The sequence below is a fragment of a genome, unplaced genomic scaffold (genome assembly GCF_019419815.1).
Source record: "Pyrus x bretschneideri cultivar Hongxiangsu unplaced genomic scaffold, Pyrus_bretschneideri_v1 Contig32, whole genome shotgun sequence".
NCBI lineage: Eukaryota > Viridiplantae > Streptophyta > Magnoliopsida > Rosales > Rosaceae > Pyrus > Pyrus x bretschneideri.
In genome coordinates, this window is record NW_025999635.1 from 3,682,436 (window position 1) to 3,709,222 (window position 26,787).

The window sequence follows — 26,787 nt, forward strand, 5'->3', positions numbered from 1 at the left end:
GTGTTTAGGTTCTATCACGAGTCCAATTTGGTGGCTTTGGAAAGGAGAAAATCTTGGTTTTCTTAAGTTGCGTTCTTACGTTTATAAACTCAGTTTGTAAGCATAAACTTGTAACTAAAAGGGTCAATACATATGTTAAGTCGAGTGGACAAGATACTTATTATTACGTTCTGATAAAGTCAAATTAAACATGTGTTGCTTCCTCATGTTAATAGGGCGACCTCGCCCTTTTAAGTGAGTAGCAAATCATTTTCAAAAAGAGATGTACGCATGAGATATACAACCGGTTGCAAGATAGATAAAACTTGTATTATAATTTAAACATGTTTTACATGTCATGATAGTTTAAACAGAGATCCACTCGAGATTTTACAATCGGAGCCCAAGATTCAAGCAATTCGGAGCACTTAAATTGAATCTGACAATCCCTATTAACTCATTCTGTTGGTCCAGCTCACATAAACCAAAGGCTCTGATTTATCTTTCACACAAACTAAGGGCTCGAATTTCCTGACCCTTGAACTTTGAACACAAAAATCCAAAGAGAACTCATATTCGATTTGCTTGATACCCTTTCTAAAAGGGACTACCCAAAAAAACATCATTTGGAGAATGCACTGAACATTGTTGTCTGGTGCAGAGGATCTGCTAGAAAATCCGACATGAAAATCATTACCGTCTTTACGAGATGCTTGACCAATATCAGTTCCCACGTGTGTTGATGATTTGAAGAGATTGAGAAGAATCTGTTGAAGTGTTATTATGCACAAAGTGTCGTTGCACAAAGTATGTTTGTGCGACGTTTTCTGTTTAGCATCGCGCAAACATATTTTGTACGAAGAAATTTGTTGTGTCGCGCAAATATGTTTTTGTACTAATGGCATTAGTCAAGTTAATTAAACAACTAAATCTACCAATCTTGTTAATTTCTTCCAATAAATTTTAAATAATTATAGGCGAGTCATCGAATCATTAGAAAAATAAAAAAGCAAAGAGTAGATAGATGATCTGGAATAATTTGTCGTTGAAATTATGAAATAAAATAACATTATTAAGAAAGAGTAATTGTCAACCCAACCAAGTATGGTTCATGTGTAATTCTCAACCGTCTGCAGGATGACGAAATTAAGAAATTAGAATATGATTAGCTTGTTACTTGTTGACAATGTAATCGTATCATCAAGATTACGAGAGTACGTGGATGACAATTATTTTACAGTATATGCTTTTTGGCATGTCGGGGTAAAAATGGTGGGGTGAAGTCCGGTATAAGGTTGGCATACTGTGTAGATAGTGAAAAATGTCTGGTTATTCGATGTGTGACTTTAACATCGTTGTATGTAAATTGTAATTGCCTTAGAGCTTTTTTTTCCAATGAAAAAAAGTCTCTCCACTGATTTTACCACTGTTCTTAAAATCCCCACTGATTTTACTACTGTTCTAAAAATCTCCGCCTAGGTCGCGTCTAAACGCTATACGGCTGGACACCGCCCCATTAATCTTTAAGCATTCAAAAATTAAGAAAAGACGTCTAGACCTGCCTAGCCGCCTAGTCCCACCAAGACACCCATTTAGGTCGCAACTCTCACTTAAATATAAAATAGTAACTTTCTTCTTACATTTTATTTTTTCAATAAATTGTGAAAGACGGTAGAATACTCGGATGAACACTCATTATATGTTTGTTATTTATGTTTTCAATATATTTTAATACTTTATAATCTATGTATCATTCTCTTTTGGAATTTATATATTTCAATACAACTATGTATTTTTTTTACGTGTACATAGACAATTATTTATATGTTACATAATAAATTTAGGAAACTATTATTAGCACTCTAAAAATCTCATCTGACACTCCTCACAAGTGTATTCTTCTTTCTAATTATAGAAAGTTTGGAGTGCCAAATGAAATTTTGAAGTGCTAATAACAATTTCCTAAATTTAATTTAAAAAAAAAAACCAACTAGACCTTTGCCTAGACATCTAAGCGTTAGGCTTCTGTCCACCATCCGACTAGCATCCGGCGCCTTCTAGCACTTTGAATTTTACTATGTAACGATAGAGATAAGTATTATCCTTTTATAATCGGGACTTTATTCTTAAAATTAATGATGATTTTATTTAATTGAAAATTTGGAATACATTTAGAAAATTTGAACCCTACCATGTTAGCAGCACATGCAGTTCCCGGGCTTTGTGGTCCCTTTAGTTCACACATCATTTTCAGATGATTTTTGGCGATGCTTTTCGGTTTTCTAAGATAATGATAAATAAATAAAACATGGAGGAAACAGAAACTAGAGATAAAAAAATAATGAAAAATAAATATTTGACTAGTGACTTTTAGAAGATAAAAAACAAAGAATAATTGTGAACTTTATAATAAATTTCGAAAATAAAAAAGGACATGATTCAACCTCAACAAAATCATCAACTTTTTGTCTCTTCTGTAAGGGAATATCTTGGGGATGGATTTGTCGAATCAAAATCACTAGGATTGTTACGTCACACGCATTTTTCTCGCATGTACATTTTCCATTTTGTTAATGTCGATTAGGCCGGTTCGTTTGGGCATTATGTACGTCTCCTTCAATAAAATAAAATATCGTTACATCACTTGAATTACTATGTTTCGATCTTTAAATTAGTTCAGAATCGACATATTGACATTGGAACACCATAATATGATAAAAAGTAAAGTTGGTCAAGTGGGATTGTTTCCCACCAATATATGAGGAATAGGATTACAAATTTACAACATAACGAAGTTCCTCATGCGAAGAATCACGCATGTACGCTTAAGATAAATAAGCACCAAAATAGACAAGAATAAATAAACCCTAAACGCTCGAACACTCGGCCGAATACCGTGACACACGAAGCCTTTGTACTTAAAAGATGCTTATCATCTGAGAATGATTCGCTTAAGATCATTTCGGCTTTGCCCTCCATTTCTGAAGATGATTCTACCTGATTGGATGAATTTCCTGTTATAATCTGTGATCCACTTGAAGAGGATATGTCCTTGTCCTGTACCGAAGTCCGAGTAGCCTATTTTTTGCTTTATTGCATGAAATTTAGGCCGTTCCTTATAATTAAAATTAAAAAAAAAAAAAATCCTTATCACCTTCTAAATCAAACCTCTACGCTACATAGGTGGATTGTCTGCCCTCCCATTTTCATTATCTCTCCATACTATTTTGTTTGTGGGGTCACGGTTAAGCCACGTCAACATTTTATATTCCTATTACTTTTTGTTTTATTATTTCTATAAAAAATTAATATAAAATGTTGACGTGGCTTAATCGTGACCACACAAACAAAATAGTATGGAGAGAGAATGAAAATGGAAGGGTAGACAATCCACCTCCCTACTCTACACCGTGGAAATCAATAATATACATTTTATAATCATGATCATTATTATTATTTTTTTTTTATTTTTTTTGGGAATTTTTGTAAATAAGTGAATAAAATGACAACGGTCCAAAGTGAGTGATGCTACACGAATTCGGTGCAAAGTCAAAGTTTGCGGCTTCAATTTTAACGAATCTAAGTGTCGTTAGGAGAAAAATACATAGTAAACATATAAAATATGTATTGGGTTTTGTGGTCATGGAGTTTGAACAAAGTTGTTCTCGATCGAGAATCCAATGTACCATTGCATTGCATTGATGTTCATGATGTTCCTGCATTTGTTACCGACGCCTAAATACGTTATCTTGCACTCTATTTTTCAAAAAAATACAAAAATAATCGGACTCAAATAATTGAATTACTGCGTAATAAGTATTTTAGAGTGTCAATAACATTGTCTTTTAACAATTTATATATTTTTATCCTCGTTTTCTCTTTTGAACAAAGTAGAAAGAGATTGAATTGAGATCCACAAAAAGGCATGTGGATATTGTCGAAATGTTGGGAGTGGAGGACCCATGCAAGTGCCCTTCACTTGGGGTTGTCTACCTAATTTAGTCGCCCAACTCCAATTGCATGAAACTAAAATCCCAAATGGACCCATTTGGTCATTGGCAATAAGGATTTGAGTGGTCAATTTTTTAGGGTAGTTAATAACATGGTCTGTTGTAGCAGCCACAAGAAGTCCCACATGTAAATCCAACTTCCAATTTAGGGCAAATATTGTTCAAACTACAAGTCTCCTCCAACACCAGGCATGAGAATTTAGTGGATAAAACTTGTAGTGTAGGTCATTGCAAACCTGGTGACATGTTACTTGTGTCTGGTGTCATAAACCCTCTGCCAACTTTGGGCTAGTGATACTTCTTTTTCAAGTACCGAAAGAGATCAAAAGCTCAAATTCTTTGAAGCAGGTCCTCTCGGGGCAAAAGAAACACGACGCTGCAAATCTCTCCCTCCGTCGCTTTCTCCTTCTCTCACCACAACCCTAAACGCGCCGCTGCAAGCCTACTATCGCAAAAGCCACCTCCTTTTTTGCCGCTGCAATCATCGATCTTGTCGATTATTCCCACAAAGTCTCCTGAGCCACTCCCTAAATGATTTGAGCCATAACTAAGCCGAACTCTAGCGATTCCAATTGATCCTGCTCTGGCTTCTGCTCCCAGAGCGGAAATCGGCACAAAATTGAAGCTCATTTGCTTCCTTGGTGATTGCAGAGAGGAAGGAGACGACGAATTGAAGATAGAGGTTCATTTTTGGCCACACGATCTCTTACATGCATAGATTTATAGGAAAACCAATGAAAATAGCTTGAAAACTTTAAGTTTTAACAATAAGAACAAAATAAAGGGTAAAATGAATAGAACCAAAACTGATTTTTTAGTATAAAAATGTGGTTTTTCGTTAAAATAAACAGTACTATAAGTTTTTCGTTAAAACTCCCTATATTCGTAGGGAAAAGATTAGAAGTCCGAAGTCCTTATCTTGTAGTTGCGCTGCTGCTGCCTATGAGTTCAGCTGCTACCCGCAATCTAGATGACGGGTTTAACCTTTCCTATTTTCCAATATTTCTTTTTGATAACTAATCATGGGCTAATGAAGCCCATAAATCATTTGTTAATGTACCCGTTGGGGGTGGAGAGGAGAAAGTCTTGTGTTTAGACATCGAATATGACACCAGACAAGAGAGGGAGACCATCGGCCACATATACCCGTTGGTCATTTGCACCCAAAATACGGGTGGGAGTGGATCCCTCCACAATTTCGACAAAGCCATGGGCTGTGGGAGTTCAGAACCCAACACAGAATTCGAGGGTTAGAAAAGTAAAATTAACAATTGTTCGAGTCAGACTAATGTTTCATAGCGTTATACGATAGATCGGTGGTTAAAATCAGACTGCATTTCTCACCAGGAAGGGAAGAAGGAAAAAACATCAATTGTTGTTACATCAAAAGCAAGTTAATATAATTTGCGAGCGACAACGGATGAACAACACAACACAGATTTCCACAGCATGTCAAATTATCTACGGTTACAAACGAGGAGAATACATGGGGGGAAGGGGGATCCCCAGCATGACGAGCTGCATCTCTTAAAATCACCGCGAAGTGGGAACAACACTATTCCCACATGAGCAACCCGAACGAATGAATTTGGAATTCAATAAGCATTCATGAACAACTTACGGCCTAAAGCAGCTACCAAAAATTTTGGGAGCAATCAATTCAAAGAATCAAAGTCCAGTAAAAGAAGTTTAAACCATACCTTTGGCTGAGGTCAGTCTATGAACAATCCAACAAATAAGGTGGACCTGAGGTAGATTAGGTTTTAAAATCTTCTGTTGCTTTCGCCGGCAGATATTGAGGGCCCTTCAGGCCTCACTAGATGAGAACCTCTGTTATTGATGTCAAGCCCCTGAAATCGGCCAATAGGATCCTGCTGTGACATATCTAAGCAGGCATGTGACTGGGATGATCCAAGCATAGGCTGATGGGGAGCTGACATATTAGGCTGGAATTGATGGAACTGTGGCATGTGAATGTTCTGGGAATCCCGTGACCCGGGCTGTGACTGACTGGGAAAGAAGGGGGACTGCGAATATGGAAAATGGTGCATTCCCAGATTGTATGAATCAGTGTGTGTTAATTGTTCTCCAGTTGCAACCTTCAGCCTCTCAAGTTCTTTCTTCAGTGCATCATTGAGAGCTGTATTATGGGAACAGTAGAACAAGAGTATCGATGTTTAGCAATTACCATAGTACTATTGGGGAAAACTTAATTTAAGGAAATGGAAAAGATACTCGCACACGTTTAAGTACAGTTACCCGATTCAACCCAAAGGAGATAACCAAGAACAAAATAGTAAACCAGTGAATTGGTTAACAGTACAACAGACCCAAAGGTAGAGCTTTTAAATTTTCGACACCCCAGACTCAAAGAGGAAGGTGCTATACTAGTATTTTCTAAATATGGGATAGCAATCGACTTAGCGCATCTTAACTGGTAATAACCACAAATATAGCACCGAACCACCTTAGACCAATATCCAGATGATGATCCATTGTCCACATGCATAACAAGTAAAACAATAAATGGAGCCTGGAACTGAGATCTACAGTGAAAAGTTGACAACAATTGCAAAACTGAGTGGATGACACATACCATCACGTAATTGAGCTTGTTGTTCCATAGCTTGCACCCGAAGCTTAAGCTCTGTGTTCTCAGAAGATAAGCCCGTTGTGTCTCTCTAGAAAATAACACAAGGAAACAAATAAATCTCTCAGAGAACAGTCGGTGAGAACAAGCAATATGTGGGTACTGAGTACAACGTCAAAAACTCCTAACTACAAGTCCTGTAAAACATCAAAATAATCTCTTGGAGGTGGTATGAAGCTAGTGCGTGCCACTCAACTGTATTTTAATGAACTACATTACTATAATCAGATAAGACAAGCCATATGAGCATTTCCGTACAAACCTGGAACAAAGTGAGCTGTGCTGATAGAGTAGTAGCTTCTGTTTGTAGCGTCTGAACTTTTCTTTCAAGTTCTGATATGTACCGGGCCTTCCTCTCTTTTGACCGAGCAGCAGACTGCCGATTTGCCAAAATCCTGGAACAATATGTACACGATGAACTTTTTTTTTAAAACACCACCATGAACTGCACTCTAATAATTAACTTTACAATTATCCATATATTATAGATATGTGTGTGTACCTCGTTGAGTACCTTAACGAGATACATGCTATATGCTAAGCTGTATAATGAAGATCCAAGTATGAAGTATTTCAACCCCGATACACACAATATTTTAAGCTTCTGGATGGTAATCAAAATCCTAATAATAAGTTACATGCTCAAAGCCTTTGACAAATATTAGGATAACACTAATCATTTATTTTGAGAATCACCCTTTTCCAGATGTACTTGAGAGAGAATTTCCTCGGCTCTTTGTCTCTTTGTACTTCAAATCTAGGTTTCTCGAGTTGTTAGAAGACATGAAAACTATAATGTTCCACTAAACATCCTTAAATGTTTGAAAATTATGTTGGCAATTTGTTGGTAAATATCGGAACCATGAAAAGCAATTATCTTTGAGCGAATCTAGAGCAACTGTTGTTTTTTCCTCTAGGAACAACCCGCTCATAAATGGTTGTCGAGCAGACCGGTTAAGAAAGATCATAAATTCACAATGCTTCCTCAGCATTGTTGATAAAGAATGATTCTTAAACTTATAATTAGGGAAATGATTTCCGCAAAATGCAGATTATGGTGTTTCAATATCTGGATTAGTTATTTCTTTCTTATTAGCTTCATTCGTCGCGATTTAACAAACACAAATCTCTACAAAGATTTGTTCTTTATTATAATAATTGTTTCTAAGCTGATTATATCCAACTAAAACATGAACATTATGCAAAATTCGAGTCCAAATGCAAGAAAAAAGGAACAATTAAAGTCAAAGAAACACAATGTCAATCGAAACAGATTGAAGAAATACCTCTTAGCTCGTTTGGGATCGACGGTCCAGAGCTCAGCCAGCTTATCGGGAGCCATGGCCTTCTTAGCCTCTATGCTATCCAAAGACGCGTCCACGGAGTTGCTATGGCGATGCCTCGGCCTCGCGCTCATCTCTCCACCAAACCCGCCGCCCTCCGAGTGCAGGGAACCGCTGGCATTCTCGGGTTTCGGGTCGGAGGGCCCGTCGTCGAGTTTTGATCCGAGCTTCTCCATATCCATGAAGATGCCGAAAATATCTTCCTCGGAGACCCCCAGCTCCTCGAATCTGCCGGACGGGCCGTCGAACGGGTCCTGGAGCAGATCCAGGTCGTCGGGGATCCGGAAATGGACCTCGGATTGGGCTCGACGGTGGTAGGAGCCCCGGAACGGAAGGCTCGGAGTCGCGTCCGGAAACGGGGGCGCCATGCGTGGGCGCTGAGAGTCCTGAGAGCTGGAGCTCGGATCCGGTTTCGGGTTGGCCGGATCTTGCATTTTTGTCGAGTCTTGAACTCAGCTCTCTCTCTCTCTCTCTCTCTCCTCCTCTCTCTCCTCGCGACCGTACTAGATGCGTTGACAGTGAGTGTTCTTCACTCGAGATCAAGTTGGAGGGACAATTCGGAGCGAAACTGAGAAACGAATGAAACGGCGTCGTAGTCATGTGGATTGGGCTTAAAGGTTCAAGATAGTACATTTATGATTGTAGGACTCTAAATATCACCAAACCCAATGTATGCTTTAAGTTAAGGCTCGTGCGTTACGCCCAGGGTTCAAAATATTAATCAAATTATCGATATTTATGTCAAAAAATTAAAGATCGATATGGAAAGGTGGGGAAAGAAGGGGTGAGATATAAACTTCACTCAATGAATCGGCAAAATATAAAAAAATCAATGAATATCGACGATAATTACCAATTCATCACAGAAATTCTAAATCTGAATAAGTTAATGTACGCACTTCATTACAAATTTTCATAATTTATACTGAAAGCAATCGATAACAATATTGATATCAATATTTTCACATATATCAATAAAAGATGGTAGATAACAAAAAAACTAACGTGAATATAAAAAATTAGGACAACATTTAAAATAAAATAAAAGACATGCTGTCTGATTACCATCAAAGTCGGAGTGTTTAAATTTGATGTGAACAAAAATTGTCATAAAATTTGATGTGAAAAAGTTGTCATGAAATTCGAAAGGTTTGGTTGGAAGTGAGAGGCTTGGGGAAAGCAAGCGACAGTGACACTGGTAGTACTCGTGCTACAACAATGAGGCTTTTTTGAGTAGGATCCTACATAACCAAAGTACGAATGTTTCAAAGTCTCCAATATACACGTTAGGTTGTCTTTAGGTGCAGGCAAACATTTAGGTCCAAACAACTATTTGGGTTTCTTTTATCAGCCACTTTCATATGGTTCTCTATTTTTTTTACGTCAAATGACATTAGAATCAAAGGCAGCTATTTTTCTCGTCAAATGACATCATAATTAAAGGCGGATAGACATTGAGATCAAGGTGATCCTAGGACTACTCAGAATCTAGAAGATATACATGTGAAGATCTTCAATAGATCATCTGAACGTTTGGTTAGGTCCTTTTGTGTGCACTAAGTGTTTGATATAATAGATGTTAAACATATCTAAACAAGTTATGTCGACAAGACTCAACAAAACCTCTCGAATCTCTACATCACTCATTAGGTTGTTTCAGCATATGTCAATATATGTTGACATAGTGCAACATGCTTTAATTGACGACAACAAGCTCACCAAATGTCCAAATAAATGCCTCAGTAAAATAAACTGAAAATTAAAGTTTGATCGCCTTGCGCTCTCTTTATATTCAAAAAACTTGAATCATTAACATTAGGATCTTAAGTTCACATCTTGCTTGAATCTGCCACTGACTAGAATTCAGAATAAATACAAACGAACGTTAACGTGTGAGGAGAGACATTTTGATAAACTTGATTAGGAGAGTTCTTACATCAACAAAATCGGCGTGCAATTAAGTGAAATCAAAATACAAAGAATCTCGTATTTTTGTAAGGACTATTTTTCGAATCACTTGATTAGACATTCTTATTTCATGCTTGAGAAGTTAGCTAGCATGATTGGTTGAAGCTGCTCCACATGTTCACCTAATCAATTAAGGTGTTGAAGACTTGCGGAGGCTAGCAAAGTCGGTAGGCCATTCAATTTTTTTAACATTTGTACATGGATCTTGATGGAACTTGTATGGGTTTAGTCAATCCAAGCATAACATGTGTTTATCCCTTGAATTTTGAGGGCCCATTGGGACACTTGGACGAGACATGTGTGGACCCATCAACTCGCTCAGTCATCTGATCTCCCGTATGAATGATCACGTGCCCTACTCATGGCCGCACACTCACAACCCACAAGTATCTTGACAGTATAAACATGTCATTGTCAAGAGAGTGATTAATGTTCAATTTTATATGATTACCAATTAGTATAGAGACATGGAAAATGCCGACGAAGCTCCTTTAAAGTTACTTTCACCGGGTTTCCGTCAATTTACAATTTAACATTAATTTTTTATAATAATATTATGCCAAAATATAATGTCATAAAGAATATATAAAAAGTCTTATTTTTTTAACAATAATATTATTTATAATAAAAGAATGAGGAAGTGAGTTAAGTTTCACAATAGGTTAGTAATAATGTGGTTCAAATTCATTTTTAACGAGAATGAACATAAAACATCTTACCTACAAGTGAAGAAGAATATTACTAAATCGTAGTATTAAATGGCTGAAAAATCTCACTTTTAAGAGGATCTTTGTAACGTTTCTCATGGTGACATTTTCTAGATGCTTATAGAAGCCAATTACTTGGTCAAATTCCACGATTTGCTGACAATTAGACTTTTTGCATGTCTATGTGTCAATGCCGACAATTTAGGTTCTAAACCTATTCCAACTCTTGTAATAAAACTCAAATTTTAGATTTTAAACTTATTCCAACTTGTTCCAACTCTTAGGATAAATATGAGTTAAAACTCAAAACTCATTTCTGGGTCAAATTTAGCCCAGGATTTCCCCTTGGGTTAGTAGGGTTGGTCCATCATATATGGATTTTTTTTTAGTTTTATATTTATAAATTCATTTAATCCAACGGTTAAGATCTAATTTGATGAAATTCAACGGTAAAAAAAATATCTAACGGTCCAAATTTAAATCTAATGGCTAAGGTAATTAAAAAAAAAATCTTTTATGCGTTTCATATTTTTTCATAGTGTTTCACGAGTTCCATAATGTCGGTTAGTGATTTTTCAATATTTATTGGAATCTAAATATTTTTAGGTTAAAATGTTCATAAAATTAAATACAATAGTCTACATAATTTTTTTTTCTTGTAAAAAAGTTACTTTAAGAAAAAATTAACCTAAATTTATTCTTTAATAATCTGGGGTTAAAACCTTAACCCAAAGAAGTTTGAGTAAAAAAGCTGTTTCTGGGTTAAAACCTAAATTTTCTGGGCTAAAAATTTTAGATTTTAACCCCAAGGTTAGAGATAGTCTTAGGGTCAACCATGAGCTACCCACAATCACTCATTTATTCTTTACTTATTGAATGAAATCTTGAGTTTAAATCTCATCAATGACAATTGTTCATTGAGAAATACACGATCCAATCTGCATTGGGTCTCATAACGCATAGGGCAAATTTTACATGTCTTCAAATCCACAAGCGCACTCGGAGACATAATATTGTATTAATATTAGTTAATTAGACGTGGGGGTTAACTTTTTCTTTTTTTTGATAAAGTGGGGGGTTAAGTTTTACATGTATAGTATTGGGAGCATTTTTGCTCACGGAAATAATCCATTTCCACCTAGTTTGAAATTCAGACCGTCGAAATTTGATACAACGGTTATAATTATTATCACTTTTAAAGGGGTCCTATGTTTGTAATCGTTGGATCAAATTTCAACGCCCCATATCTCGGATTAGGTGGAAAGGGATCCAGAGGATCCCTTTCCTTTGCTCACCACCATACATCATACACCTAATCATTTACCACGTGTCATTTCACTTAATTTTAATTATTTTTTTTTAAATTCAAAAATTAACATTTAATGTGAAAATTAACTAGAATGAGAAAACACGTGACAGGTGATTAAGTATATAGTAAACATATATCATAGCTATGGTGGTGAGAAAAATACTCTTATAATATTGGTAATCCTCTTACAATTGCTGACACACCCCGACCGAGGCCATGAGCGTGCTGGCCGTCACGAGAAGGTGACGTAACCAAGTGCACAGTGCGGAAGCTAATAGAATAGTAACATAAAAGTACGAATAATTAAAAACTAGCATACATAAGATAAAAGTAATAAGTGCTAGCGTAAGTGAGACGCTAAGTTCAGAGCCAAAACGCCTAAAGCAGTCCAAACTAAATAGCGTTACAACAGTGCACCCGAAGGTGGGCATACGCTAGTGATCGTCTGTCAGAAATGCCGGGAAAGCCCTCTGGGAAACCACCAACCTTGCTAGCTAGCTAAAACCTGGAGGGGCACAAAACAAAAACGTGAGTGGGCAAAAACAAAGCTTTTCAAAAACCATTTAGCAAAATAAGTTCTAACCCCTCGCGCGTAAAACCTGTATACTTCCCAGAAAATAACCATATATACGTATAAATATATACATCAACCATGCTCAAGAATATGCCATGCCAGAAACTCAAAATGGAAAGCAGGTGCTCAGGTATAAACCATATCAACAACATATAACTGGCAGCCGGAGTCACCTAAAGTGACCTGTACGGCTGAATCTAGAGCTCAAATCTCAATCACAATAACTAAACCTGTCCACGAGTCGGAACCACCTAAAGTGGTTTGTACGACAGGCCTGGGTGTAATACATATAAACGCTCTAGTGCTACGATCACGTGAAGGTTGTGCGAATAATCGCGGGTCACCTACGAGTCGGAACCACCTAAAGTGGTCTGTACGACAAGACTGTGCACCTAACTTGGATCCAAGCTGAGCGTGTGGTGCGGGAGGTGAACAACACGTGAAGGACTGTGCCCTACTCTGGGCGGGAGCACTAACACCGGGGGTGCAGGTTATGAGCTCTCTAAGCATCTCTAATCACTATGGAATGCAATTACTAAATAAGGCTTACCTGGCACTTACCTGTGCATCCACAGCACCAATGTATATATATGAACATATAAATGAATATATATAAATAAACATATATGCAACTAATCATGCATACTAACCAACCATATAAAAGGAATGGCATATAACTAATAAACATTTATATAAATTTCTGGGAATTATAAGTATATAAGTATATACGGAAAACCAAAAGCCCATTCATTGATATGTGGAAGGGTCGTAGCCCCCCTGCCTCGAGTGACCACGCTCGTCCTCGGGGTATGTCTCACCTATATGCGAAAATACTATAAAAACGTTAATTTTAAAGCACATAACCTTCCTTTCGTAATAACTTCTCATACATTGCTCAAATTGGACAATTGAATATACCAAAGTGCTCTACACAACCTCAGGATCACACCCAAATTTTTAGAAAAATTTTCCACCGCCGCACGCGCCGGCCACGCGCAGGCACATGCTTGGCACGCTGACGGGGTCAACTGACGCCATAGGGAATATTCCGTTAGTTCTAACGGATTTCGTCAACGGCGTCAGGAATATTCCGTCAGATTTGACGGAATATTCCGTCTTCTTCCCCGGCGAGACTCCGGTGACGTCGCCGGCGCCGGAAAATCGCGAAAACTTCAAACGTTAATATCTCCGTCGTTTCTCACCCAAATTTCATAAAATTACCACCAAATTGAAGCTTAGACATAGGAGAACAACGATATACCACTTTCAAGGGTTAAAAACTACGAGATCTCACCTGTCCACACAATCCAAATCCGGCTAACTTCGAACACGGTGATCCCGACGTCCAATTCCTTCAAACGAACTACTCCGAGACTCCTTGGGACCTCACCAAGCTACCTACAAGCTTCATTTTCCCAAAAACGTGAGGAATTACGTTTGCATGAATAGTACCCAAATCGGACATCGTCGAAACGACGTGAAAACGATAGAGTTCTCACCTGAAAATGGCACGACTGGACTCCCACGAGCCTCACGAGCTCGAAGGTGTGCTTGGTTCCCTCGATCTGTGGGTGTTTAGTGTGATTGTGTGTGTGTTCGTACGTTTATGGTGAATGGGAAAGGAGAGAGAGACGCGGGACAGAGACAAGGAAAGGGACAGAGGGATAGGGAAAGTGAGGGTGTGAGTGTGTGGCCCTACACATGCCAACACAACCCAAAACAACCAATAGACGTAAAAGAAACGAACTAGGGACAAAACCGTCTTTTCACGTATGCGTTTTCGATATTTTCGGGACGGGCTGTTACAATTGCAAATGTGGACATTTATCATTAATTAATAATTATGTCATCTAAATTGTGGGAACAATGATTTTACTTTTCAATAAGAGAGGGAAGAGTGAAGAAGTGGAAGGAGGATTAGTGCTTGGAATAAATAAGGGCTTTCTTTCTTGTTGAAGCCACAATTGAGATTAGGATAAGGTGGATGAGGTAAATTAGAGCTTAATCAAACATTTTAGAGAAATGCTAAGAAACTTTCTCAAAGTTGAACTCTTTATTGACTATTTGTCACTTCACAGTTTAATGTTAATTTTCGTACCAACATTATAAAACACTGTATAAAAATATAAGGTATCGGAGCGTCCATGAAGAGTCCTATTTTTTAGAGAATCATCTTAACCTTTCTCAACATTTTAACTTTATTTTGTTGAATAATTTTGGTAACAGGTAATGCTAGGGAATTAAATTTTTTAAATCAAATTTACAAAATAAATGATTTGTTTATTGATGATTGAATTACTATTTAAATGTTAATTAACATGTTTATTTTCTATTTGTAACACATTATTTAATCTGCAAATACGGTTTAAAATTTTAATTTCCCTTATATTACCCAGGTCATTAGAGCACCACCTTTTTCCCCACTCGATTCTACACTTTAATCCTTTGCACTGCCCACAATAATGCACACACTGGAATTTGAAAGGACAACCATCTTTATCTCGTTTGGCATCCTCTTATCTGCAATCCCCTCAACCACAAACAATCCAAATACTACAAAATGGTCTCTATATAACTCTCACAAATCTGCTGAAAATACCAAATTCTTTCTCTCTCTCTCTCTCTCTCTTGAAATGAAGGAAAGCAGAACAAGCTTCAACCTTTGAGCCTCTGAGTTTTCTGGATCTTCATCTTGTCCTTTTCGAGTTTTAGGGTTGTTCTTCTTAGGAGTAAAAGTGATTATTTACCTTGAAAGCTTCAGCTTTTTTACTATTCACCACGTCTTCCCTCATCACCGACACCACAATATCCATATATATGCTTTTCTAGAAAGTCCTTTTATCTAATTGCAATCCTTGTAGACATTGCTAGCAACCCTAAAGGCCTCTCTCTCTCTCTCTCTCTCTCTCAGCTAGCTAGACAGTGGAACAAAAATAAGAGAAAGCCTTGGCTGTACATGGGGAAGATGAAATCCCTTCTCTCAGTCTCCTTTGTCGTGCGATTTGGCGCTAAAAAGCCATGGAGACGTCAAACTCCAAGCTTATTTGCCTAGCTTCACCAAAAAGGTACCTTCTTTTACCTTTTCTTCAAGTAGAGGAAATTGGGTTCTCTTAGTTTTGGTCAACTGATATTTAGCGGGAGAGCGGAATCCAACTTAGAATCTCGGATTGTATTAGTTGAATGCTCTCAACCAATTAAGCAGTGCGTCCCTAGTGAATTGATATAGCGATATTTAATTGGTGAAAAACGAACTTGAAACCTCAGTTGTACGAAGTGGATACAGTTAACTAACTGAGCTACAAGTTTGTTGTCTTAATTTTGGTGAATTGAAGTAACCCATCAAAGGTTCATCATTCATCAATCAATGGTAACTCTTCATCACCACCGTCCACACCGCCTACTTCTAGACCAACCAACAAGTACACCACCAGCATCACCAACCCATGGGAGCAGACCACGTGGTACAAACGTCAGTGAAGCCAATGGGAGCAAGGCACATGATACGTATGCCAATGATGCCAATTTTGACACCAACATGGTCATCATCCTAGCAGCCTTGCTGTGCGCATTGATATTTGCATTGGGACTAAACTCAATAGTCCGGTGTGCGCTGAGATGCAGCAGAAGGTTCTCTTCTGAGACACCAGACGAGACGGCGGCGCGGTTGGCGGCCACGGGGCTTAGAAAGCGCACATTGCGCCAGATTCCCATCGTGGTATATGGGACTGGACAAAATATTCCCTCCACAGATTGTCCAATTTGCCTTGGAGAGTTTACAGACGGGCAGAAAGTGAGGCTGCTGCCGAAATGCAGCCATGGATTTCATGTCAGGTGCATAGACACATGGTTTTTGTCACACTCGTCGTGCCCGATTTGCCGCCATTCGTTGCTTGAGCAGCCGGCTGCAGGCAGTTCGGATTCGGCCGAAAATGTTGATGGTGGTGGTGCTAGACATGCTGGAAATGTATCATCAGGTGGACAAGGTGATGCGACAATCTCCGTTGATGAGGCTGGCTAGCTAATAGAGTGTTTGTATTTTATTAAGAATGGGTGCTAGGGCAATGCTTATATATGGACAATTGGAGGAGGACTTATACTAGAGGATACAATTGTGACAGTATTTTTAAGTTAATCACATATTACAATGTGATTAAGTTAAAATGAATGACAGTGCTTAATTTTAATAGATGTCGTCATAATGTGGCATCCTCGTAAGTTTCTCTGTTGTATATGAGGATTTTGAGGCAATACCATTGTCTCTTTAATCACATGTGTTAAAGAAGGAAGATGGAGTTTGTCAAACTAATGTAGGTCTTCTGATTATTTTGCAATTAGTTGAGGAATATAAAATTAGGGATTGAATACAATACGTACATATATTTAATACAACCACAATTTGACGGTAAGATATAATTCATGTAAACATATGTATTATATACAATCATTATTTGACCATCGAGATGGTGATTATATCATATATATGTAACATGAAAATTTTCAACTTCAAATCACAACCTAAACATTTTAGAATGGATCTAGTGATACTTGTTCTAGTTTCCACCACGAGAATGTAAATCACCCAGATATTGGTCTAGCGTTAGTTCTCTTCATGGTGTTGAAAAATATCTGAAGTTCGAATCTCCCTCTTTTTGTTGATGAAAAACTGATAGTAAAAGTTAAGTTAGAAAAGTGGGAAGCTAATGAAAACATAAGCAGTAGCATTTCCATGACCATGATCCAAGCACCTTAGAATTTCCCTGTTTGAATTGATGGGCAATTATATGAGGAACACAAGGAAAAGAAACCACCATTTTGTGCTAACAGAATGGAATCACAAACTCTTTTCCCCCTGCATTCTTCACCTTTTGTTGGCCCACAAGAAATTTGATTCCTGCACTATCTCATTTCAAACCCATGTTTTCAAGCAATGAGGAGCTGAAGGCATTTTCTTAAGCATCATATTTTATCAGTGGACGACCCCCTCCTCTTTTCAACTTGATTGATCAAATATACCTTTCATCTTCGAGATTTTTCTTGGATTCCATAGATTACTTTACTGCCAAGGCAATATTTGGTATAGAAACTTGAGGAACACTATTTTGACTGAAATACGAAATACGTGTATTGAATAATTTACAGAAATTAAATGGATGGTCAAAATCACTTAACGGACGATATATATTATACACTCAGGTTTCGTTACTTTGTGGCAATTTCTTTTTGGTTGAAGTAGAATCTTCAAACAATGTGTCCACTAGAAGTGTGCATTACTAAATTTATGTGCAGTGATCCACTAGGTATATATGACTAGTACACCAAAAACGAGAGGACATGAAAAGTACCAATAAGGTACATCTAAAGCTCAAAGAGTTTTTTCAATGTGCCTAACACGGAGCAAAATGCCATACATCAGTATACAAGGGGTGACAATTCGTTTTCTTTTTTTTCAAGTCTCCTTTCATTTATATAATGACATATGACGTATATATCTGTATTCTAGACACACTGAAAAAATATCTACTAAAGCTTGTCATGGATGACCAATTGAATGATAGTGTCGTCATGGACTATTTGTATTCTTTTATTTAGGAAGAGAGAATTTGAGGCCAATCTTTTTATCCAAGTCTCGAAGATCATATGGATGGAGTTGATAATGAATTTAATCTTGTCATTAGTACTACAAAGTAATGATATTTTTCAATATTTGTAAGTGAAAGACGAGAAGTAATCAAGTTTGCATCTGAATGTCAAGTTCGAGTTTAATACCTAATTATCGTTGACTCTTGGCTTGCCAAAATCATCCTCCATAATCATTGTATGAAATAATAGAAAAATTAATTCTTCTGCTCACGGGTCGGACCAATTGTGCCACTCTAATTGGGCCAAGGTTCAACCCGGCCCGTATAAGGCAGGTGGGGCTGAGACTTTGAGCCTGAAGTCGGCTCGGCCCAAAATAGTCCAAATCAAGCCCGGTCCATTTCCTAATCAACAATGTTATATTCATATTGTGATCATATTATTTGACCTCTATGAGCAGGATGATCAACAATGTGCTACCAATAAGTTTTCTTGATATAATAATTCAACAGATTTTAAGAAGTTTGAGGACAGACAGGACGGATTAGTCATTTTCAACGGTAAAGAGTACGAAGACCGACGTTCTCCTTCACGAGAAACACTTATCTATACCAGATACGTCACTGTGACAGTATTTCAAACTAATAATGTATTGTCATGTATGTTGTCGAACAGCACAATACATTTGAATGGACAGAACTCGATATATCATTCATTTTATTACGCAAAACAGAACAAGAAACCGCAGATTTTTCCCCTTCACAAACTTTCAAAACGAGCCTTGCAATTCAAACAGTAACATCCCATAAGCCCCAAGAACTAGACCTTCCTTAGTTAACTCACTTGCTCAGTTCAGCTGAGAGTGCGTTGGCCAGGGAGGAGATGGTCGAAGGAGACACCCCTCTTGTCCCACCCAAATACCATTTCTTGATGTTCTCCACCACATTTGCATTCTCCACTTTGAGTTTCGACTCTTGCTTCCCTTCGGTGCTAAACACAATCTGCATACACATAAAAGTTCAAGTACAAATTAAACAATAGCTCGTAACGATGTTTGCCAAAGCTTTCACAGAGTCGGGTCAGCAACTAATTAGTAATTACTAATCAACACTTATATCGTCTTCAATGTGCATTTAAGTTTAACTGCCTATCAGCACAACATGTGTGAGATTTCATCGCAAAATGTCTCGGTAGAGGATTTTACGTTGTTCAACAATATTCATGTTACTTTTTACTTTCTACCCTTTGATTAAGATGATTCTTTACCTCGGCCGCGGCAGAAGTTGCAGGAAAATGGAATGTGATGACGGAATCCTTCTTGAAGTACTTTGATTGGAAGAACTCAACAACTTTTTCCAAGGCCTCCTCCTCCTCTTCCTCGTATTTGTCATCAGCTGCCAATCTGTCCCTCACTGCACTCTCAAGCTGCACTCCATATTGTGACCCTTTGATCTCCTTGATCACCACAACCCTAATGAACTTCTCAACAGGGGCTACATGAACGCACAACTTGATCAAAAACTAATTGGGTTAACTTCAAATTTGGTCGATATTTTAAACTACTCTAATTTCTCAGCACCAGCTACATGAACATTAACCTGATCAACTGACCAGACACACGTTTATCAAATTGGTATTGGGCTATTAGCCAAATGAATATGACGGATAAAGATTGAAACTTTACCAGAAATAAGAGCATCAAAAAAGTCATCATCTTCTGCAAGTTCATCTGCCTTTTTGGCCTTCCACTGTTGAAGGTGTGAAGCAACTTCAGGGTCCAAGTAAACCCCAATTGCTGTGAACTTGATTTGAAGAAAGTGAATCTCAATGTCGGTAATTCCTGCGAAAATCCCAATTTACCCATCAGTAATTTTTCGATTTACTTTGCTAATTAAAGTTAAAACCCAGATATGTAATTAATAGCATGTGAAAAAGATGATGACTTTACCTTGACCCAGCAGAGATAATAGCTTGCTGGTTGTGATCTGAGGAGGAAAAGGGACTTCATCCACCATTACAACTTCAGTGCCCACTGCAAAACACAAAGATTAAAACTTTAATCATGAAAAAATCCACCCAAAAAAAATATAAAAAATATAAAAATAAATGGGACTATAAACATTAGGGGGAGTGATTAGCAATTTAGCAGAGAGGCAGAGAGCTATTACTCTTACTGGCTTTGTGATTTGGGGTATGATTAGCAGGAAGCTGTGGAGAAAAAGGGAGGAGATGGAAATATTTGTCTGAAAAAACTACTGGGATTGCATGTAACCGCTGTTTGAGGGGCTATATATCTTGGGGCGTGAGATTTTCAGCTGACAATTGCCTTCCTAGCAAGTGGTAGGTGGTGCTATTTTGAAGGATAGAAAGCTTGTGATCATATCTCACTTTCTCCAACTTAACTTTGCAATTGTTAAAATTACAATAACAACCCCATATTTTGATTACAAATTTCTAAATTTTGGGTCCCTAGCTTGTTGACACCTCAATTAGTAACTTGCACAACCTAGGGTAATTATTGTATAATTGTAGAGTACTAAAATGTGGTATGGATTCGATCATATTATAACACATAAATTGTTAGCTAATAATATACCTCGAAACAAATTCGTCAGTTATACTTTGATGTAAGATAAGTTTTCGATGATCCGAGTTACTTGTAGAAATAAATAAGCATACAATGAGTTGGTAAAATGTTTACCATTACTTGATTAATAACATTTATTTTTGCACATGTTCGTAATTTGAATTCCCCTTCAGTATTATTGCTTATAAAAGCAAATAGGAATTGAGGTTAAAATTTACAAAATACAGAAGAGAGATTGTAATTGATGAGGAATGGATTGTGAGAATTCAATCCTCCCAAATTGCCAAGAGTGTGTCGCTTGGTTTGCAAGGCACCAAGACAGTCACTTTTCATATTTCATATTATTCTTCCAAAAGTTGCTAACAAGTCCTCAATATTTGTTACCTATCGTATCAAGAATTTAGTTAGGGGCATTTACGGAAAATAATAAATATTTTTATTTTAGCTGAAAATTATATTGGAGGGCCTCCAGCTACCCACGTGTGCAACAGTTCAAGTTTTGCATCGGCCGTTCCTTCTACCTAACCACCCTCATTCATCACTTCTGTTCTGTTGTCACAAGTTATAAATCAACATCGTACGGGTCCACCCTCCTAAGAACAAAAAATAAATTTTAAAGAATAATTAGTTTAGCTTCAATGACTACATAGAAGTCATCGAAAAAAGTTTGAATTAAATAGGCAGGAGGCTTCGTAAGGTCTTTAAAATTCATCTTGCTACTTAAATTCAACTTGGCTAACCTGTAAAATTACACTTTTTATAAACATACTGCAAATTACAACTCTAGTACTCCAAGACAAAAGCATAAAGAGAAAGAAAAACTAACGAAAAGTCTAACAAAATTTTAGTTTTAATGAAAAATGACAAATAAAGATGTAGTGAATAATACTATGAAAAAAGTAAAAATGTGAATTTTCGTTAAAAGTGAACAATACCTGAAATGTTTCGTTAAAACTCTCAAACCATACTGCGACAATATTGTGGGTGGGATTTTATGGAAGCCCCATAGCATTGGGCCAATCCTTAGATCCGCCTCCACATTATAATAAGAAGCCCAATAGCATTGCCAAGGGGCGGGCCGGTACCTGGAAAAATAAAATCAGTTTGCGACTTATTAGGAATCAGGAGGAGAAGTGAAAATTTTAAATACGATACGTTATAGTAATTGAAATTCACCAGAATATGCATGAGTACACGCTTAACACCATCAATATATTGTTTAATATAATTTCAAATGTACATGAGCAAGCAAATGTTGTCTCCAACAATTTTTTTTTTTGGTAGCCGACCTTGTCATATATTAACATGCACATTTTGTGCTATTAAAAATCCAACGTTAACGTGACTCACTTGCAGTGTAGCGTTAAACATTTTTACCTGTTTGAGCTGCAAACGTTCGCATGGTTAATTAACCTTATATAACGAATCATGTCTCAAACAGTTTTTCATTAATTAGCTTATATACGTTAACGTGACTTATACACGTGACACTTAAATTGTACAAGAATGTTTAATAAAAAATTTAAAAGGCATACATCATTACATGTTTAATACGAAAAATAGAGGAACAAGGTATCTAAATCTAAAAACCTCTCCAGTTTAGTTCTGGGGGGTGCATGAACGCGATCGGCCATGCATGTTATATTTGCAAATACCACTGCAGTTGTGCTTGGAGTGCCATGTTGGTCCCTAAATAATAATAATAGTAGTAATAAGGAATTTATACTAACAGTTTTTTTATTAAGGCATAATCGGATAAATAGTTCCCATGATCATAAGGCATTCCGAAGACAACCTCTATGGTAAAAAAAATTGGATTTAAACCCCTGTGGACTTATGGTTAAAGTCTGTTAGGATTTATATCCGATATTAGAATAACATAAGTTTTAATTTTTGGCATAAATTCTAACAGACTTATGTCACATGGATTTAAATTTGAATTCTTTTACCACGTGGGCTACTTTATGACCGCGGAACCACTTATCCGATTAGGCGGCCAATAATAGTAATAGTAGTAATAAGGAATTAATACAAATAGTGTGGTCGATCAAAAGAAGGTTTAAATGAGGTTATATCTTTAAGAGTAGGTAGCGTGTAAAGATGACGCTGTGCCCTCTGCATTAAAAAGAAGGGGCATTTAGATCCGAGTCCAAAAAATTGAGCTACTTTTCAATTGAGTCCAATTCCATGTGCCTTATCAGTTTAGGTATAACTGATTTTTTTATGTCTATTTTGCCCTTTTATAATCTAAATGAAAATAGATTTAAATTTCTTGATTTATCCAAATTTGAATCATTAAAGCCTTTAATCTATTCAATATCCAAGGAAAAAAAATTAAAATTAAAATTCATGCCATGTTTTTCAACAACAAAATCTATTGTGATATACATTCTTGATAACAGTAGATTACGAAAAGAAAAAAACCTATGATATAGGTACATAAATACAAAATATGTCATGAAGATATATTTAAATAATATATAATCAAACTAGTGTAGGTAGATAATGCAACTAATCTGTGTTGCAGGTAGGCAATGCAATCAATCTGCGATGCAGGTAGTTAATTTACAAACAAAAAAACATATGATACATATGCAATTAATCTCTAATATGGGTAGAGTATTATAAAAAAAATCCTATGGTATAGGTAGATAAACACAATTAATCTTAAATTATCAATAGAATATAATATATATATATATATATATATATATATAGGTAGATAAATACAATTATTCATGATACATGTACATTATAATATGAAAAAAATAAAAAAGGACAAGTGATATAGGTAGATAAAACAAATAAAAAAAATGGGAAAGAAAAATGATATTGAGGGAGGAAACACTAGAGAAAATGCTAATTCAATAGAACTTCGGAAAAAATAAAATATATATATACATATATAAAAGAAAAAGAAGCAAAAAAAAAAAAAAAAAAAAAAACGAAGAATCCAAAACACTAATGCAATTTTTTTTTTTTTTAACCAATCAAATGTATATTCATCATTGTTATGGAAGAGGAGGAGAAGAGGAATGTTATGGAAGAAGATTACTCAGCAAAATAACATAGGAAGAGAAAGATATTGTGAGGGAGAAACAAGAAAAGAGAAATTAACGGTTGGGGAAATGAGAAGAAAAAAAGAGATTTCAATCCCTAAACTTATAATTAAGGATAACATTAATCACAAATTAAAAAAATAATAATTACTTAATTAGTCAATTTGAGGGTAAATTTGGCAAGAAAATACAAATAAGCTTAAGTGGATAATAAATCACTGGACCTAACCCAAAATTTAAAACAAAATTGGACTATAACTAATAATGGCTCATAAAATTGGACTCGTATTAAGTTTCCCCTAAAAAGAATGACTTGTGCAGGGTTGATTAGGGTTTTAGGTAGCTCACGCGGAAGAAGGAGACTTGTATGGAAAATTAAAAAAAAAAATTAATTAATAGGGGTGATTTTTGGTAATAAGTACGTAGGTTTAGTGTGACAATCAAACTTCCACCTACAATTTGCAGACTCAGAGTTATTGTTCTCACCTCATGCACCCCTCAAGTTCCTTCCCATTTTTTTCCATTTCAAGTAGAATCAACACAGCAGCAGATTTGGGTAATTGTGGAGCAATGGAGCTCCAACAATGGCTTCCACGACCTCGATTCAAAACCGGTGCATCAATGGCTGCGTCCATTCGGGTATCCTGCACTTTCTCGCTCGTGTTTTCTTCCACAAGTTTAGTTTTCTCATTTGATTTCCTTCTTGTTTTTTCCCATTCTTCAGAAAGAAAGAAAAAAATGGAGTTTTGGTGGAGCTATTTTCTTACGTTTTGCGTTTTCACTTTGTATTTGCAGGGTCCCGAATGGACGCAGCACTGATGCGAACCGTGAAACGGGTTTTGACAAGAAACTCCTCCGTGCTGCGGTGAAGGAATTACTGAAGGTTCGTTTATTTTTTTTTATATGTGTTTTCATTATTTTCTCATAGGAAATCGCTTTAGGATTTGGGATTTTGTTAGAAATGAGAAAAGGAGTTTACTTTCATGTTGATAAGAGAAATAATACGACAGTGAATAGATTTATAGAAGAGGTTGTTGCATGCTCTTGATTGAGCAACTGCTTGACAAAGTAGAACCATAAGATGCTGTTGAAATTAGAATAAGTTGATTGCTGCTGTTTCTTCTTCTTGTAGTTTTTGTATGCTGAACTCGTTGTTTCTCCATAGGTTGGGGATCTCGGGATCATCTTCATCTATCTCTCAGATGGCAAGCAGGGGGCGTCTTCCATACTGCAGCGGTTAGAAATGGAGTTAGGGCTCACTTCTTCTCGCTAGTGCACGGCCACTAACTCCGTCTCTAACTCTATCTCCAACTGCAGTATGGGAGACGTTTCGCTTGGAGTCTGAGAGCTAGATGAAGAAGATCCATGAGATTCCGAACCTAAAGGGAAGCAGGTTCAGCACACAGAAACAAAAGCAATCAACTTATCCTATTTTCAACATCTTCTCCTTCCACTTTTTTGAAGAAGTTGTTAGATCAAGAGCGTATGAAAACCATCTTTAATAAATAACCATGGATTCACTGTCCTAATGCAAAACCCATTTCACATTTCAAACAAAACCCAAAATCCTCACGCACTTTGCTTAGTTAAACAATTAGTACGATAACTATATGGGTATAGGAGGTCTTAGATTCGAGGCTGGATGCATTTACCAAAAAATGGAGATCCTTTTGAATAAAGGGCATACAGACTATAATCTAGAGCTTTGATTTGTTCAAGTCCTTCTCAATAGTCCATCATATGAGTCTTATTTGAGCTCGTATACACTTTACATCCACGCAATCTCTTGCAACAAAACAGATTTGTGCCTTCAGATTGTGGCGCGGCGGAGCTCCAACAATGGCTAGGTCCAAGAGCACAAGGCAAAAAGGTTCAGCCTCTACTTTCATTTTCTCACACTTTCTCGCCTTTTCCCGCAATTTTTCTTCCATAAGTTTTGTTTTCTCACATTTGATTTCCTTCTTGTTTTTATTCAGAGATTTTTAGGAGCTGTTTTCTCAGATTTTGCACTTTCACTTGGTATTTGCAGGACACCTGAATGGACGCAGCCATCGATGCGATGCGTGAAATGGATTTTCACGACAAACTCGTTCGTGCTACGGTGAAGGAATTAACGAGTGAAGGTGGACGATTCAAAGAGTGAGTTTGCCCAATAACTTTTTGTTACTGAATCCAAATCTTGGGTTATCGTTTTCGTCAACAAATTCAAATAGCAGTTTTTACGAAAGAAAAAATATGGATGAATTTTTGCAGCTTGGGAAGCATACAATTATAGTGACTAACCTAGATAGAGAGCGCGCATGAGCAAATAGGATCTACTTATTTCCAAGAACATTAGGATCAAGAACATTCCATGTATGGTTTTCCATGAACAAGAAGCTGACATGCATGGTTTTAGTTTCCATATACATGACCAAGTCTCTTTACCTATAAATACTAGGTCATTTTCAAATTGAATACACATCACTCATCTGGCTTTACTTTCCTCAAGAAAAGACCAAATCATGTTCGAACTAAGTTAGGCCCTTGATCAAATCTTCTTCAACCAAGCTAGAGGATAATCAAATTCACATATTTTTCGACTACTTTCAAATTCAAACATGATGATGAAAGTGCTAATTGTGGGACCATAATTTTCTAGGACCATGACACGTGGCACCTTGGGTGGCAAGAAGAACCATAATGCTCATAAGCCATGTAATGTAGTCTGACATGCTAGGCATAAGTCATAAGATCTACTTGTCACCCAAGTAAAGAAACCCTAATTCAAGTCAAATAGGATATTTTGGGGATTAAGCAATGTAATCACAATCCTAGTACAATTTGACATCTATCCAAAATTCTCTCCTAGATATTTTGGGATTACTCTCCCTACAAAGATTCTCAAGATCTCTATAAATACTCTAGCCTAAGTATTTATAAAGGAACTCTTCTTTGGATATGGGAACTTTTTTGGATTCTCTAATCACTCATAACTAAGGATTCTTCATCTTCACTACAAGACTACTACACAAATATTATCTC

The 26,787-nt window shown here is 36.8% G+C and overlaps 4 protein-coding genes across 5 annotated transcripts; 2 read left to right on the forward strand and 2 right to left on the reverse strand.

Annotated features, from left to right (window-relative positions):
* Positions 1-5,306: 5,306 nt before the first annotated feature.
* On the reverse strand, positions 5,307-8,513 carry LOC103940643 (transcription factor RF2b-like). The gene is made up of 4 exons (XM_009350798.3): positions 7,926-8,513; positions 6,902-7,034; positions 6,586-6,670; positions 5,307-6,129 (listed from the first exon to the last, which is right to left on the reverse strand). The coding sequence occupies exons 1-4, from the start codon at positions 8,414-8,416 to the stop codon at positions 5,753-5,755; spliced, it is 1,086 nt and encodes a 361-aa protein (XP_009349073.2). The 5' UTR covers positions 8,417-8,513; the 3' UTR covers positions 5,307-5,752.
* A 7,310-nt stretch (positions 8,514-15,823) lies between these two features.
* LOC103940645 (RING-H2 finger protein ATL74) lies at positions 15,824-16,846 on the forward strand. Its single transcript, XM_048590616.1, has one exon. It carries the CDS (start codon positions 15,905-15,907, stop codon positions 16,556-16,558), a length of 654 nt encoding a protein of 217 aa, XP_048446573.1. The 5' UTR covers positions 15,824-15,904; the 3' UTR covers positions 16,559-16,846.
* A 1,961-nt stretch (positions 16,847-18,807) lies between these two features.
* LOC103940646 (chalcone isomerase-like protein 2) lies at positions 18,808-20,447 on the reverse strand. 2 transcript variants are annotated; one of them, XM_009350801.3, is made up of 5 exons: positions 20,292-20,447; positions 20,066-20,149; positions 19,802-19,957; positions 19,384-19,610; positions 18,808-19,118 (listed from the first exon to the last, which is right to left on the reverse strand). In XM_009350801.3, coding segments are annotated over exons 1-5 (630 nt in total). In that variant the 5' UTR covers positions 20,293-20,447; the 3' UTR covers positions 18,808-18,956. The 2 variants fall into 2 exon arrangements, with proteins under 2 accessions (XP_009349076.2, XP_009349075.2); XM_009350800.3 differs by having other exon boundaries at positions 20,286-20,445.
* Positions 20,448-23,238: 2,791 nt separating this feature from the next.
* LOC125480201 lies at positions 23,239-26,072 on the forward strand. The gene is made up of 5 exons (XM_048590775.1): positions 23,239-23,260; positions 24,183-24,402; positions 24,559-24,646; positions 25,564-25,633; positions 25,793-26,072. Exons 1-5 carry the CDS (start codon positions 23,239-23,241, stop codon positions 25,828-25,830), a joined length of 438 nt encoding a protein of 145 aa, XP_048446732.1. The 3' UTR covers positions 25,831-26,072.
* The last annotated feature ends 715 nt before the right edge of the window (positions 26,073-26,787 follow it).

Coding starts and splice junctions, on each gene's coding strand:
- LOC103940643 (XM_009350798.3), bottom strand. CDS start 8,416: ATGCAAGATCCGGCCAACCCGAAACCGGATCCGAGCTCCAGCTCTCAG. Junction 7,035..7,925: donor GATCCCAAACGAGCTAAGAG/GTATTTCTTCAA, acceptor ATATTGTTCCAG/GATTTTGGCAAATCGGCAGT. Junction 6,130..6,585: donor ACAAGCTCAATTACGTGATG/GTATGTGTCATC, acceptor CCCATAATACAG/CTCTCAATGATGCACTGAAG.
- LOC103940645 (XM_048590616.1), top strand. CDS start 15,905: ATGGTAACTCTTCATCACCACCGTCCACACCGCCTACTTCTAGACCAA.
- LOC103940646 (XM_009350801.3), bottom strand. Junction 19,958..20,065: donor ATTATCTCTGCTGGGTCAAG/GTAAAGTCATCA, acceptor GGATTTTCGCAG/GAATTACCGACATTGAGATT. Junction 19,611..19,801: donor TTTTGATGCTCTTATTTCTG/GTAAAGTTTCAA, acceptor GCGTTCATGTAG/CCCCTGTTGAGAAGTTCATT.
- LOC125480201 (XM_048590775.1), top strand. CDS start 23,239: ATGCAATCAATCTGCGATGCAG. Junction 24,403..24,558: donor CAATGGCTGCGTCCATTCGG/GTATCCTGCACT, acceptor TTGTATTTGCAG/GGTCCCGAATGGACGCAGCA. Junction 24,647..25,563: donor CGGTGAAGGAATTACTGAAG/GTTCGTTTATTT, acceptor GCAACAAAACAG/ATTTGTGCCTTCAGATTGTG.